The sequence below is a fragment of the Rhinolophus sinicus genome, chromosome 2, assembly GCF_057876585.1.
Source record: "Rhinolophus sinicus isolate RSI-liver-muscle chromosome 2, RSI-T2T, whole genome shotgun sequence".
Lineage (NCBI taxonomy): Eukaryota > Metazoa > Chordata > Mammalia > Chiroptera > Rhinolophidae > Rhinolophus > Rhinolophus sinicus.
This window is the reverse complement of record NC_142502.1, coordinates 141,906,207-141,920,240: the sequence shown is the minus strand read 5'-3', so window position 1 is coordinate 141,920,240 and position 14,034 is coordinate 141,906,207. Positions and strand designations below refer to the sequence as shown.

Sequence of the window (14,034 nt, the reverse complement as noted above, 5' to 3'; positions counted from 1 at the left end):
ATAACCTAATTGAGAGCAGAAATTAATAGCACAAAGTCAATAGCTCTATACTTTCAAGTCACCTGTAAATATTCAAACCAGAAAAAGATTGCTTAAATATGAGAATGTTTACTTAAAATTAGAGCAGTGTCCTAATGGTTAAAGATGTCTTCAAAGTTTCTACAGATACTTCATTATGCAAAAGGAAACATTTCTTCAGAGTCTGCCAAACTCTTCTTGGGTCACTTTCTAATGGAAGAGATTTGAGGAATCTTTTTAGATAAAAGACTATTAGTCTTTCATCTACATTCAGTCTACAAAATTGGCTCTATACCTACCAATTGTGTCAAAACCATTCAGAATTATACTGGTTTTATGAACAGTAAAAATAGTTGAATCTGATTTTCCACTCATACTTTGAACTGTGCCCCAATCTAGTCCTCTGCTCAAACTATCTAAAGTAGTATCTCACACAGTCACTTTTCCAAGTTATCGTGCCAAGTTACAACTAACGTCCCAATTTGAGCAAATCTCCCGCACAGAGAATACATTTGCACTATAGTCTGGACAGGTTAGCCAGACAGAAACAAAGTCACAATGGCCTAGAATAATTTAACTCGATAAAAAGTGAACACTAAATTGAGACAAAAAAAAAAAAAAAAAAAAATTCAAGAATACCTTTTGTCTTAGACAAGTTCAGTTCTGCCTAGTTATTCTTGTAGACAAATATAACATTAATCTTGTAAGGTTTATTGTAAGAGGACTGTGATTAAAAGTAAGACTCAGGAACATGACTTCCTGAGATCAAATCATGGCTTTGTTACTTTACCTACTGCTGTCTGACCTTAGGCTAGTTACTGAAAAGCTCTCTGCCTCTGTTTTTTCATGTATACACAATGGGTAAAGTAATACCTTTCGCATGAGGCTACCATGAAGATTAAAAATATTAAAAATGTATGTGAAATGCTTAGAATACTGCCTGCCCATGTGTTGTTATTATGAAAACAAGTGTGGTGATTGGTAACTACTGGGTTTTCCTAACGGTACAGCCTTTAAAATTATCCAACTAGTTGTCTATCCAACACAGCTAGTCCAGCTGTGAGCTCTTACTAGCTTATTCAATCAAGAGATACTTAACTCAGCGTTTGCTTTATGCCAGGCATTGCACTTATACTTTCACTGTCAGTCAATACGTCAATTTTTTTATTGGTGAAAATTAGATTCACCACACTTTTTATTATTAAAAGCTTGCTGTGTCGCATGGCATACTTAAGTATAATTAAACAATTATTTCTCCTTCATAGTACTCTTAGTTACTTCCCTCTCCATTTTTACATTCATTAAGAAGAAAATTTATTAGGTTGGTGTAAAAGCAGTCGCGGGCTAAAAGGTTAAAAAAAACTGCGAACACCTTAATTACTTTTGCACCAACCTAATAAAAGATTTCAAACACAAAGGCTGAGACTAGTATAATGAATCCCATATACTTTTCAACTTTGACCACTAATACACGTGAAGCCTTATTTCATTTACACATCCACTTCGAATACTTTAGAGCAAATACCAAATGTATCATTTCCTTGTAACTGTTCAGTATTTATCTATCTCTAAAAGATACTCTTTTTAAAAAATCACGATATTACATATACCTAAAATTAATTATTAATAAATTCCTTTATGTTAAATAATCAGAGCTCAAATTTCCCCAAATGTCACAAATGATTTTACAGGTTTTTTGAATCCATCAGATTCGGCAATTCGGTAACGTCAATAAAACGAAGGTGACCTTAATAATAATTTTTCAGTAGAGTGGCAGGGGATAAAAGCCAGATTGCAGAAGGCCAAGAAATTAGCAGAAATTCGGAAATGGAGATAATTGTAGATGCTCTTCTCTTGAGAAGCTCAAACATGAGAAAGAATAGAGAAAAAAATGGGATGTACATGAAGGATCAGGATCAAAGAGAAGTTAATTACGTTAGTAAACTGAAGAGTGATGGAGAAACTGAAGACATAGAACACAGGAAAAAGACGAAAAACAGAAAAACTAACAAAATACAGTCTTGGAGATGAGGGGATGAGATTAAAGCACAGTGAAGAGGCTGACCCAGAATACGGGAGGTATAACCCAAACTCTGACACTGAAGGGAAGGAGTCAGTTAAGCAGGAGAATGGGATTGGAAAAGCTTCTGGTGTGTGACATGGAGGGGTGGAAGACAGGGGTGATGGCAGTGGGGAGAAGGTAGTAATGAGGTTAACCCTTAAAATGTTCTCCATTTTCTTCAGAATTATGAGAAGCTAGACTATAAGCACGTAGTGGGTGCTTCTTTGTGTCACAGGGCTGAAGACAGTACCTTACAGCATGATTTAGACTCTTACTATCTTTTTAAAAAGTAGCACAATTTAAATACCAAAAGAACAAAACAGACAGTAACTACCTGAAGAGCTACCATTAAAAACTGGGACAAGTATATAAGGTCTCACTGAGAACACAGAATTGAGCTGGGTCTTGAAGGGAAGAGAAGGCATGACAGGATGTATAACCAGAGCAGGGAAGTATAAATAGTGAAGTGCCTCAAGGATTGATTTTAACTTTCTTATATATGATGGTAGCTGTTTATAGATAACACTAAACTCTTCCAATAATGAAGAGGTTGGTAAATGAGAAAAAACAAAATCACTACAATGTGTGGGTGGGGAAAAAGTGGTGGTTTTAATGTGGACAAGTTCATTTGGGGGAAAATTAATCCAAACAATGTATCAAATATGGAAAAGTACATTGTATTCTAGTGAACCAAGCAGGGAACAGAGAAAGAACTAGATACTGGATAACAGAAGAATTCAGATAGATTCACAACTGGCTGAACAATCACTGACAAGTACGAACCTTTACTGACAAGGCTCAACAATCTCATCGCAGTACAGGTGAAGCACTCCTGAGGACAAAACGGAAGGGACAGCTAGCTGGAACAGCGTAGGGCATCTATTTCAAACACTTACTGCACATTTTAAAACCTGGCTTTTGCCAAACAGATGTGCAGAAGGGAACAGTCATCTTGCCTTTTGCCCTGGTATGTTTTCTATGCAACCAGGTAAATGACCCTCAGTCCCGGATTTAAAGGGAGAGCAGAAGATAAGAACTTGGGAAGATCTGTCCCCTTAGGACTTCTGTTTCTTGACCAAGAAACAAAAACTAACTACCTAGTACCTCTTCCTATCAGAGTCGTACTCCCAACAGACAATCTCAACTCTATTTACAGCCTGAAGCCTACCTAATTAGACTTCCAAACCTCCTTCTGACCCACTAGCAACTGGAAGAATAATCATGTCACATCCTCCAACTGAACAGTAAGTGGCAAGGCAGGATTTTAAACAAAAGAACCCTTTCAATTCTAAAATAACACCATAAAACTGACACATTAACTTTACCAGAGACAAGAATTATAGATGTATCTAGATAATACCTAGAACATTAGTCTATAACTACTGTATCTTGACCATATTTCAGAAATAGGTTAGGGTTAAAGAAGTGAACGTTCTCAAATCCAGAGGACCACTATCGTTATGGGTTCAGCGAGCTTGTTCTGTAAAAAGCCAGATTGGTTTATATTTTAGGCTCAGTCTCTATTGCAACTACTCAACTCTGCCATTGTAACACAAAAACAGCCATATGTAATCAAATGGGCATGACTGTGTTCCAACAAAACTTTATTAACAAAAACTGCCAACAGGCAGTAGTTTACCAACCCCTGGTCTATAGATCATAAGGTTTTGGTTTTGGTCAATTCTAACAATATGTTGGATGCAACATTTTATCTTCATGTTTAGCACAGAAACGCCTACATATGATGAGAAATTCATAAAGGAAAGCCTGGGAAGAAATAGTAAAATAACATGTAAATAGTGGTTAGGATGGCAGAATTATGGGTAATTGGTCACAGAGTATCACCACTTAAAAAAATTTTTTTTTAATTGTAAAAGTTACAAAATGGAAGGAAAAGTCGATTAATAAACAAGTAATTTCAGCTTATGGTAACTGCTGTAAGGAAGCTGTAAGGAAAATAAACAGGGCACTACCCATGATAGAGTTTCTGAGGAGAGCAGGGAGAGAGAAAACATCTCCAAAGAGGTGACATTTATGCTGGCAGCTGAAAGACAATGAAGTCAGAGCTGATACAAGAGCTATGTACCCAGAGCACATAAGCAAGCAAAGATGCTGAAGAGAATCAAAAGAAATTGACAAGTGTTTGGGGAAAAGAAAGGAAACTAATGAAACATAATGAGCAACTAGGAAAGTGGTTGTAATACCACAAAAAGGAAGTGGCACCTTATTGCAAGGTAAGACATCTCAGAACAAGGCAGTTCCAGCTTCACCAAAGAGGAATGGAAAGGGCAAGGAAATTCAGAATGGTTTAGGAGTTCTGGGACCCCATGATGGTATCTACATTTACCAAATGTCCCCATTCCAATTCTCAGGATTTCCCTCTTTCCCAATCATTGCCCTTCCACACAACAGATTTTATGATTTTTATTAAGCTCCCTGGTCCTCTGACTGATCCTTGAGTCAAGAATTTCTAACACTGTCATTTTCTGTTTTTACATTCTCTAGTACAGTCAGAAAAATCCAGCCCACTCATACTTCTTATATTCCTCATTCTCCTCAGAAAGATCTTTTGCAATAGCTATTTGGTCTACCAAAGTTTTGCCTTCAGTAAGTACTTCATTTTATGTAACTACAAGAGAATAAGTTAACTACTGGATTAAATCACTGAGATTTGAGGTTTGATTTGTAAGTACAGCATACTGCAGATACTACTGTGTTTCCCCGAAAATAGGACCTAGCCAGACCATCAGCTCTAATGCGTCTTTTGGAGCAAAAATTAATGTAAGACCTGGTATTATATTGTATTATATTATATTATATTACATTATACCCAGTCTTATACTAAAATAAGACCAAGTCTTATATTAATTTTTGCTCTGAAAGATGCATTAGAGCTGATGGTCTGGCTAGGTCTTATTTTTTGGGAAACACAGTAATAATGAAGAGGTCTATAAAAAAAAATATTTCTTTCTCCCGATAACTTAACACTATAAGTTAAATTCACTATCCATTTTAAATAGTTAAGGGCTAACTTTGCTATATATATGTAGAAATGTATGATATACACACACACACATATAGATATGAAAATAAAAGAAATTCTTGATAACAAGAATATTCGACTTACAGTGTGAGCACATTTCCAAAGGATAACTTGCCTCATTTCCCTGCAGAAAAAAAAAAAAAAAGTTGTTAGTCACAAAATTGGCAGAAATTTCTTTAAAAGGTTAAACTTAAATAAATATTTCAGTCACAAAACAAAGGGAAATAAGCCATAAACGAATGTATCTAGATATCTAAATTATATTTTTGGTAAGAAAAAAATATACAATATGATAGAAAGAGTTCTTGAATCAAACGGGCCTGAGTTGTGACTCTGCCACTTAAGACGTATGCAAACATTTGATTAAAATTTATTTTAAGTATTTTTAATAGCCTAAACATGTTGTACACCAAATCTTAACACATTGAAAACTGTCAATGTTCTAACATGTCTTGTTGGGTGAACTCATTTTTGGGGTAGAGCTCAGAATAAAGCTTCTATTGCCACTACTATTTAATTGAAGAATTTCCTGAGGCTGCAAAGCTGTTAGGAAAAGGCAAAACCCTGTTACCATTTATACCTGCACTGGCACATAATTTTCCATATGCTGTGAAATTAAAATAAAAATATGAATAGGGAGGTAGGTCCAATGTCAGACAACCAACTCAAATTTTTCTTTTCATGGGAAGTTCTTATCTCATGGATGGTCTCTTAATATAATAAATCTAAATTCCTAATTTATAAAAAATATGAAACAAACTACCTGGTTTTTATACTAGGATTCCATGTGAAATTTATTTAAGGAATAAAAATGCTCTAGAAAAACTACAAACCAGGACCGATGTTTACCAAATCTCAGTAACTCAGCCCAGGGAGGTCAAGTCCCTGGCAGGAGACCACATCATTGGATTAGTAATGGAACCAGGAGCAGTTCTCAATCTAGAGTCAAAATTCCAAGTATAACACTCCTATGAGGTAAAAACCATGAGGATCTTTTAAAAAGTCCACAGAATTTAATGTACACTGAGGTTTTAAAGTTCAGCGATAAAACTGAGTAACATGTATCCTATACTCCATGTACCTAATCTTGACAATAAATATAGAAAAGGAGTAATTTTAAATATCTGAATATACTTATGTACTCTAAGAAGTTACTGAATACAGCCTGAAAAATGAAAAACCCTTTTAGTCTGTCTGGGTAGCTTTTAAACTCCTAAAGGTATCTCTTATTCTATGTAAACTTAAGGTCTAAGAAAAGTTTATCAGTAAATTAGCATCTGCAGTTCTTACCATGTTGCCAATAATTAGGCTTTTCCTTGAAAATTATAGCAGATAACTGCAATTTTCCAGAACTGATTAATTTAATTCTAGGCCACTTTAAATATCAAATATAAATTAAAGATAGAAGAAATAGCAAACATTAATAAAACTTGACATTAATGAGAGGAGATGGAGTTCTGTTTATTTTGCACCTTACTTAATTGATCTTAAGATTCTTACCATGATTCCGATCTTTTACTGCCTCACATATTCTTTCACGCCTAGATTTTTATAATACACTCTACCTTAATTTTAAGATAGAGTGGAAAAATCTTATTCCACTCTACCTTAAAATTAAGTATGTTCTCTTGCATGGCTCTAAAAAGAGCATAATGACACTTTCGATCACCATTGTGAGTTTTACTGATTAATGCTATAATTGTTTTATAAGTGAGGGCAGAAGGGTTATGGTAATTTCAGGGAGGACTTTGAAACCAGGTCCTTGTTCCTCCAGCCCACTGACCTTTACCGTGTTATCAATTCTTTATAAACGCTACCATCCGACCTCTCCTGCTATCTCTCTGCTAGCCAGCTGCAAGGCACTAAGACCCACAGCCCAGCCTGGCCAGGGCTCCACAGGACTTTCCCACTACACTGGACGCCTCATCTCTCTCCTAAGCTCAGAATCCATATATCCAAATGGTGATTTTAACATCAATCTCTCTAATTCTATATTCAGCAAAAACATCTGTCAGATATTAAGGCAAAATGCTTTTTCCAGATAACCAAAAACTGAAAGAATTTTAAGCTCCATGTCAAAAGAAAATTAACTCTTCAGGCAGAAGAAAACTGATACTAGAAGAAAATTTGCACCTAGACCAAGGAACGAAGACTACCTAAAAAGGTAAATATGTAGGTAAATATAAAAGACATTTTTCTCATTTTTAAAGGTCTTTAAAAATATAACTATTGGACAGAAACATAGTAACAACGTATTGTGTGGTTATAATGTGAAGGAGTACAATGTATGAAAAAAACAAAAATATGAGACGGAAAAATGGATGTATATTGTTAAAATCTTACACTATGAAAGAAGCATTACAACATTATTTAAAAGTAGAACCTGAGGGGCTGGAGGGTGAATCGATTACCAATGGCCAATGATTTAATCAAGCGTGCCTATGCAATAAAGCCTCCACAAAAATCCAAAAGGACAGGGTTCTTTCTGAGAGCTTCTGGGTTGGTGAACATGTGGAAATACAGGGCAAGTGGACGGACCTCCTAGAGAGGGCATTGAAGCTCCTCGCCCCTTGCCTGTGCCTTGTCCTATGTGTCTTTTCGATCTGGCTCTTCCTGAGTTATAACATTTATAATAAACTGGTGACCTAGTAAGCAAAATGTTTCTCTGAGTTGTTTGTTGCTCCAGTAAATTAACCAAACTCAAAGAGGCTATCTTTGAACGTCCAATCTGTAGCCAGTTGAACATCAAGCACTGTAGATGACAACCTGGACTTGCAATTGGTACCTAAAAGGGAGAGAACTAGCCTAGGACTGAGCCCTGAAGCTGTGGGATCCAGTGCTATGTCTAGGTAGACAGGGTCAGAATTAATTTGAATTATAGGACACCCAGCTGGTGTCCCAGAATTGTGTGGATGTGTGGGGAACTCACACACACACACACACACACACACACACACACACACACAGAGTAATTGGGTCCCAGAAGCCTTATACACACACACACACACACACACACACACACACAGTGCCAAAAAAGGTATACACATTTTAAGAAAGGAATAAACTGCATTGAAATTATATGAATGGTAACCACTTTGAGCACCTCTTATAATTGCAGAAGTCAAACGTAACTTGTACTTATATTTTGTTAAGGGTATATATTGAATATTACAATTTTAATACAGTTTTTCCTTTCTGAAAATGTGTATACATTTTTTTTTGGCACCGTGTGTGTGTGTGTGTGTGTGTGTGTGTGTGTGTACCAGGGGTGCCAAAAAATGTGTACAAGTGGACACTTTGGTCAGCATTGCTCAAGCAGTAGCTCACCATAGTCAGAAGTGTCTGGACGCTGATGGTAACCACTTTGAGCACCTGTTGTAATTGCAGAAGTCAAATGTGACTTATACTCATCTTTTGTTGTCAGTATATATTGAGTACTACAATTTTAATAGTTTTTTCCTTTCTTAAAATGTGTATACATTTTTTTGGCACCCTCTGTATATATAAATTATATGCTTAATAACAGGGCTTCAAAATAAAAGCAAACACTTAGGGAACTGAAAGGAAAACAGACACTTGTGTTAGGAGATTTTAACATTTCTCTCACAGTAACTGACGGAAAACAAGCAGATCAAAAAATCAGTAAAGAAGATCTGAACACACTATCAACCAACATGTCCTAAAAGAGCAGAATATTCTTTTCCAGTGCACATGTAACACTGACAAAGACAGACATTACTCTGAGACTCAAAAAGTCTCAATAAACTTAAAAGGTTTGAAATCATCAGAATATATTCTCTCATTACAATGGAATTAAACTAGAAAGATTATTTGGAAATATCCAAGTATCTGGACACCAACACAATTCTAACAACACATAAGTCAAAGGAAATGACGAGAAATCAGAAAAATATTTTGAATAAAGTGAAACAGAACTTATCAGAATTTATGGGATGCAAGTAAAGCAGTGTTTTGAAGAAAATGCTATTTTACAAAGAAAGGCCAAATCACAATCTGTTCCCACCTTAAAAAGCTAGAAAAGAACAAATTAAACCCAAAGCAAGGGGAGAAATAGGGGGCAAAAAAGAAATTAATGAAATAGAAAGCATACAAACAGAAATATAAATCAATAAAACCGAAAACTTAAAAAGAAAAATAAAAGGACATTCTAAACAATGTACAAAAATAAATTTTATAACTTAGATGAAATGGACAAGTTTCTTGATAGATTCAACCAAAACAGACTCAAGAAAAAAGAGAAAATACCTCTATAGCTGTTAAACTGAATTTGAGTTAAAACCCCTCTCACAAAGACCTGGATGGCCTCACTGGTCAATTCTGTCATATATTAAAGTGCAAAAACATATCAACCCTACATAAATCCTTTCAGAAAGCAGAAGGGGAGGGAATCATTCTTAACTCATTTTATGAGGCCAGCATTACCAATACCAAAATCAGATAATGGCACTCACTACAAAAAAGAAAACTACACTCCAATATTTCTTCAGGACCATGAATGCAAAAATCCTTAAAAATATTTAAGCAAATTAAAGCCAGAAAAAAAAAAAATTAAAGAATGAGACATCATGACCAACTGAAGATTATCCTAGCAACGCAAGGTTGGTTTAATATTCAAAATCAATGTGATTCACACTACATTAGCAGACTAAAAACGAAAAAACACCATATGGTCACCTTAACATATACAATAAGAGCATGTGACAAATTTTCACACACATTCAAGATAAAATAAGAACAACTCAGCAGAATAAGGATCATCCTCAACTATAAGGACTAGCTACAGAAAGCTTACAGGTAACATCATGCTTAATATGAATGTCTTCTCTCTAAGATCAGGAACAAGATAAAGACGTCTGCACCAGTCCAATAAGGCAACAGAAGAAATAAAAGGTATAGAGTGGAAAGAGGAAGTTAAACTTGCCTTTACTTACAGATGAAATAATTGTGTATATACACGAATCTAAACAAACTACAAAAAAGCTAAATCAGAACAAACAAATGAATGAGGCAAGGTCACACGATACAAGATCAATATATAAAAATAAAATGCATTTCTATATTCTGAAAGCAATTGGAAAGGAAATTAAGAAAACATTTCCATTCAGAAAATCATCAAAAATACAAAATACTTAGTGGTAAAGTTAATAATTATGTGCAAAGACTGTGCAATGAAGACTGTGGAACAGAGCTGAGAGAAAGTAAAGATGACCTAAAAAAGGAGTGCTGAATCATGTTCATAGATCAGAAGACTAGTTGTTAAGATGACAATTTTCCCCATACTAATCTACAGATAGAAAACAATTCCAAACAAAATCCCAATAAGATATTTTATAGAAGCCAAGAAACCAATTCTAAAATTTACATGGAAAACGCAAAGGACCCCAAGTAGACAAAAATTTGAAAAAGAACAACAATTTTGAAGGACTTAGACTATCTGACTTAAAGAATTAGACATACACTCTCTCTGTCTGTCTCTCTCTCAAGTGATTCTTGACAAAGGTGTCCAAGTTATTCAATGGGGAAAATTTTTTGCAAAAATGATGCTAAAATAAATGGATGAGTATGAAAAAAAGAAAAGATTGGGTAAGACATTTTACAACAAAAGATACATACATAGCAAGTAAGCACATGGAAAGATGTTTTACATCTTTAGACATTAGAGAAATCCAAGTTAAAACACAATGAGATACTACATGTGCATCTAGTATATACACGGTAAAAATTTAAAACCTGACACGTGAAGTGTTGCTGAAATCGGAGAACAAATAAATGGTTGTGTGCTGGGCAGAATTCTAAGCTGGCCCTCTGAAACACAGCCTGGTACATACCTCCCAGCTATTAAAATAACCTAGGTACTGCTGCAAAGGGATTTTGTATATGTACTTAAGGTTCCAAATCGGTTGACCTTAGGGGGAGATTATTTGAAAAGAGGGGAAGTCCGAGATGCCAAGCACGAGAAGAATTCAACATTCGGGAGATGGAGTGGGCCATGTGCCATTGAGTGCAGGTCGTCTTCTAGGGGCAGCTGAGAGTGGCCTCCAGCCCTCTCAGCTCAATCCTACAAGAGCAAGAAACTGAATTCTGCCTACAATCTAAGAGCCTGGACACAGAATCTTACCCAGAACCTCCAGATGAAAAGTCAGTCTGGCTAATACCTGGATTTAAGCCTTGAGACACCCAGAAGAGAGCCTGTGCTGAACGCTGACCTACAGAACTATGAAATAATAGGTGCTGTTGTAAAGCACTGAGTTTCCGGTAACTTGTTACACAGCAATAGAAAACTAACACCCAGAAATACAGAATACGTATGTGGCTAAAATTAAAAACGCTGACATGCCAAGTGTTAGTGAAGGTGTGGAGCACCTGAAATTTTTATACATTGCAGGTGGGAACTCAAAATGGTATAGCCATTTTGGAAAACAAACTTTGGTGGGTTCCTAATATTAAGTGTAACATAACATTCAGAAATGAAAACACGTCCACACAAAGATTTCTACACATATGTCCATAGGGTACCAGGTAACATTTCAGGGTGACAGAAATGTTCTACATCTTAATTGTGATGGTGCTTACAAAATGGTATACATTTGTCAAAACACATTAGCTGTACACTTAAAATTGGTTACTTTTATTATATGTTGAGTATACCTCAATGAAGCTGATTTTTAAAACTCAGTAAGAGTCCCAAGTATAATGCAATTGCTTTCTAACACATAGATTACATCTTTAGTTAAGATAAAAATCTCATCACTTTCTTTAAAATAATATAGTTTTCTATCATACTATCATCCACAATTCAAAAGCTATATGGATTAGTTTTATAAGATACATATGCATTTCAAGGTAGCAAATTATATATTTTTCAGATTAATCTTGCAGTATCATGAGAAACCAGAAACTTTTTAGTTATAATAATCTTGCCCCTTGTAATTCTTTCATCCTTTACTTAGTCCCCTTCTCAGATTCTAAATTCCATGAAGGCAGCAACTGACTTATTATCTTGATATCCCTTGCCAGATTTAATATCCTAAATTTATGCAAGGAAGAATTTTATAGATGCATATAAAAATCTAGATGCCTTAAGGAACTTGGGTTAGGTGGCATTTTTAAGCATCAACTTGTTAAAGAATGTGGCCAGATTAAGGGCATATTAGTAGACTCAGTAAATCCTTAGAAGTCCAATTATTAAAGAATGTTAGGTTTTCACTTCCCTTGATACTCACTTCTCATGAGTATCTACTAAGCACTTGGTTCTACATACACTTTAAATAAGCAAGCAGTACTCTAACACTGAAGTAGTATTTATAGTTCACAAGGAGAGCCTATAACCAAATAAGACAATGTTGTCACCTCTTAAAGTCTACTTGATAAAGACAAATATCTAAATATTCATGACAGCATGCCCTTGAAAATATTCTAAACTTTACAGCATGCACCTATAAAATTTATATTCTCTCACACTCTTAAGATCAAAGTAACTCCAAATAAAGTAACAGATCCAAAAAATGTTTTCTTCATTTCTTTGTCAGAAAATTTCTTTAGAAACCATTTTCCTATTCCTACTGATTTAATGTGTAGCAAAATTGATAATTATTAATAAAATTTTAAAATAATACCGAACAATATGCAATTTAAGAAAAAGTCAAATCAATCGAAATGCCTTTAACTTGCCAAACTTACCAGTTAATGTAATTTTATCAACACCAATTTTTTTCCTAGGGTAAAAATCACTGACCATCTTAATAACTGTTCTAAAACAGATATTCCTTATTCTTAAAAGTATAAAACAAGGAATGGAACTGTGGATATGTGAATTTGGGGGAAAGGAAACGAAAAGGATCAAAGGGCAGAAGCAAGTGATAAAACCCACTGATAGCAGATTTTAAGGGACAAGTCTGTCTGTGTCAAGCTACGAGTCCACAAGTACCCCTCACTCTAGCCACTCACTTCACCATGGAGGAAATATGAAGGACAAGATGAATTTAAGGGGTCCTAATAGCTGTATTAATTTGTTTGACTACTAATGAAGATGATACACATATTTAAATATAGAAGGAAGGGGAGAAAGCAAGAGGAAGGGAGAGAACAGACATAGAATGTCAAGAGACAAAAAGTTTCCCAAATAAAGTATGCTTAATTTATTTTCTTTTGGAGGACAGTGCAACAGTATAAGAAAGGAAAAGGCAATAAATCTCAGAGTACAAGTTGTTAGCTAAGTATAAATCAAACATGACCTTATTTATAGCAACAAATCTGGCATCAGAGATTTTGTGGATACTGTATAAAAATGAATTACAATGCTATCACATGGTGGGAAATAAGGTAGCATATCACGTTAAACAGTGACTAGGTTTTCCAAAAGAAGTCAAAAACATATCTGTACTTGTCAAATGATTTTAGGAGGAAAAAACTGAAAATTTCTAGCCTGATAAATACTACCAAAATCATACTGTTGTATGAATTCATCTAGCAAATGTTTGAAAATACATGTTAACTATTTTAAAGATCTTACTGCACAATGGGGCCTGAAATAATCATACCTATTATCCAATTTTACAGTTTAAAACTTATCTCCTATTAAATAGTATCTAACCTAACCAACCCTATTTTTTCCTCTATTATACAATATTAACCATGATTTTTCATTTATCGTGTATTCTGCAATCTTGGTGAACTCATTTATTAGTTCTAGTTTTTTTGGGGTTTTTTTTGGGAGAGGGGTATATGTCTCAGGATTCTCTACGTCATGTGCAAATAGGAGCAACTTTTCTTCTTTTCCAATCTGTGTATCTTTCATATTCTTGCCTTGGCTTACTGCACTGGCTAGAACGTTCAGCACTGTGTTACGTACTAGTGGTGAGAGCAGATTATCTTTGCCTTGTTATTGACC

At 35.0% G+C, this 14,034-nt stretch overlaps 1 protein-coding gene across 1 annotated transcript in view; it reads right to left on the bottom strand.

The window, feature by feature from the left end:
* The window catches only part of PPP3R1 (protein phosphatase 3 regulatory subunit B, alpha), a 64,701-nt gene that overhangs the window by 23,934 nt on the left and 26,733 nt on the right, over positions 1-14,034 (bottom strand). Inside the window, exon 2 of the mRNA XM_019718240.3 lies at positions 5,208-5,247. Within this exon, the coding sequence (XP_019573799.1) occupies positions 5,208-5,247 (40 nt within the window). The remainder of the gene's footprint in view (positions 1-5,207; positions 5,248-14,034) is intronic.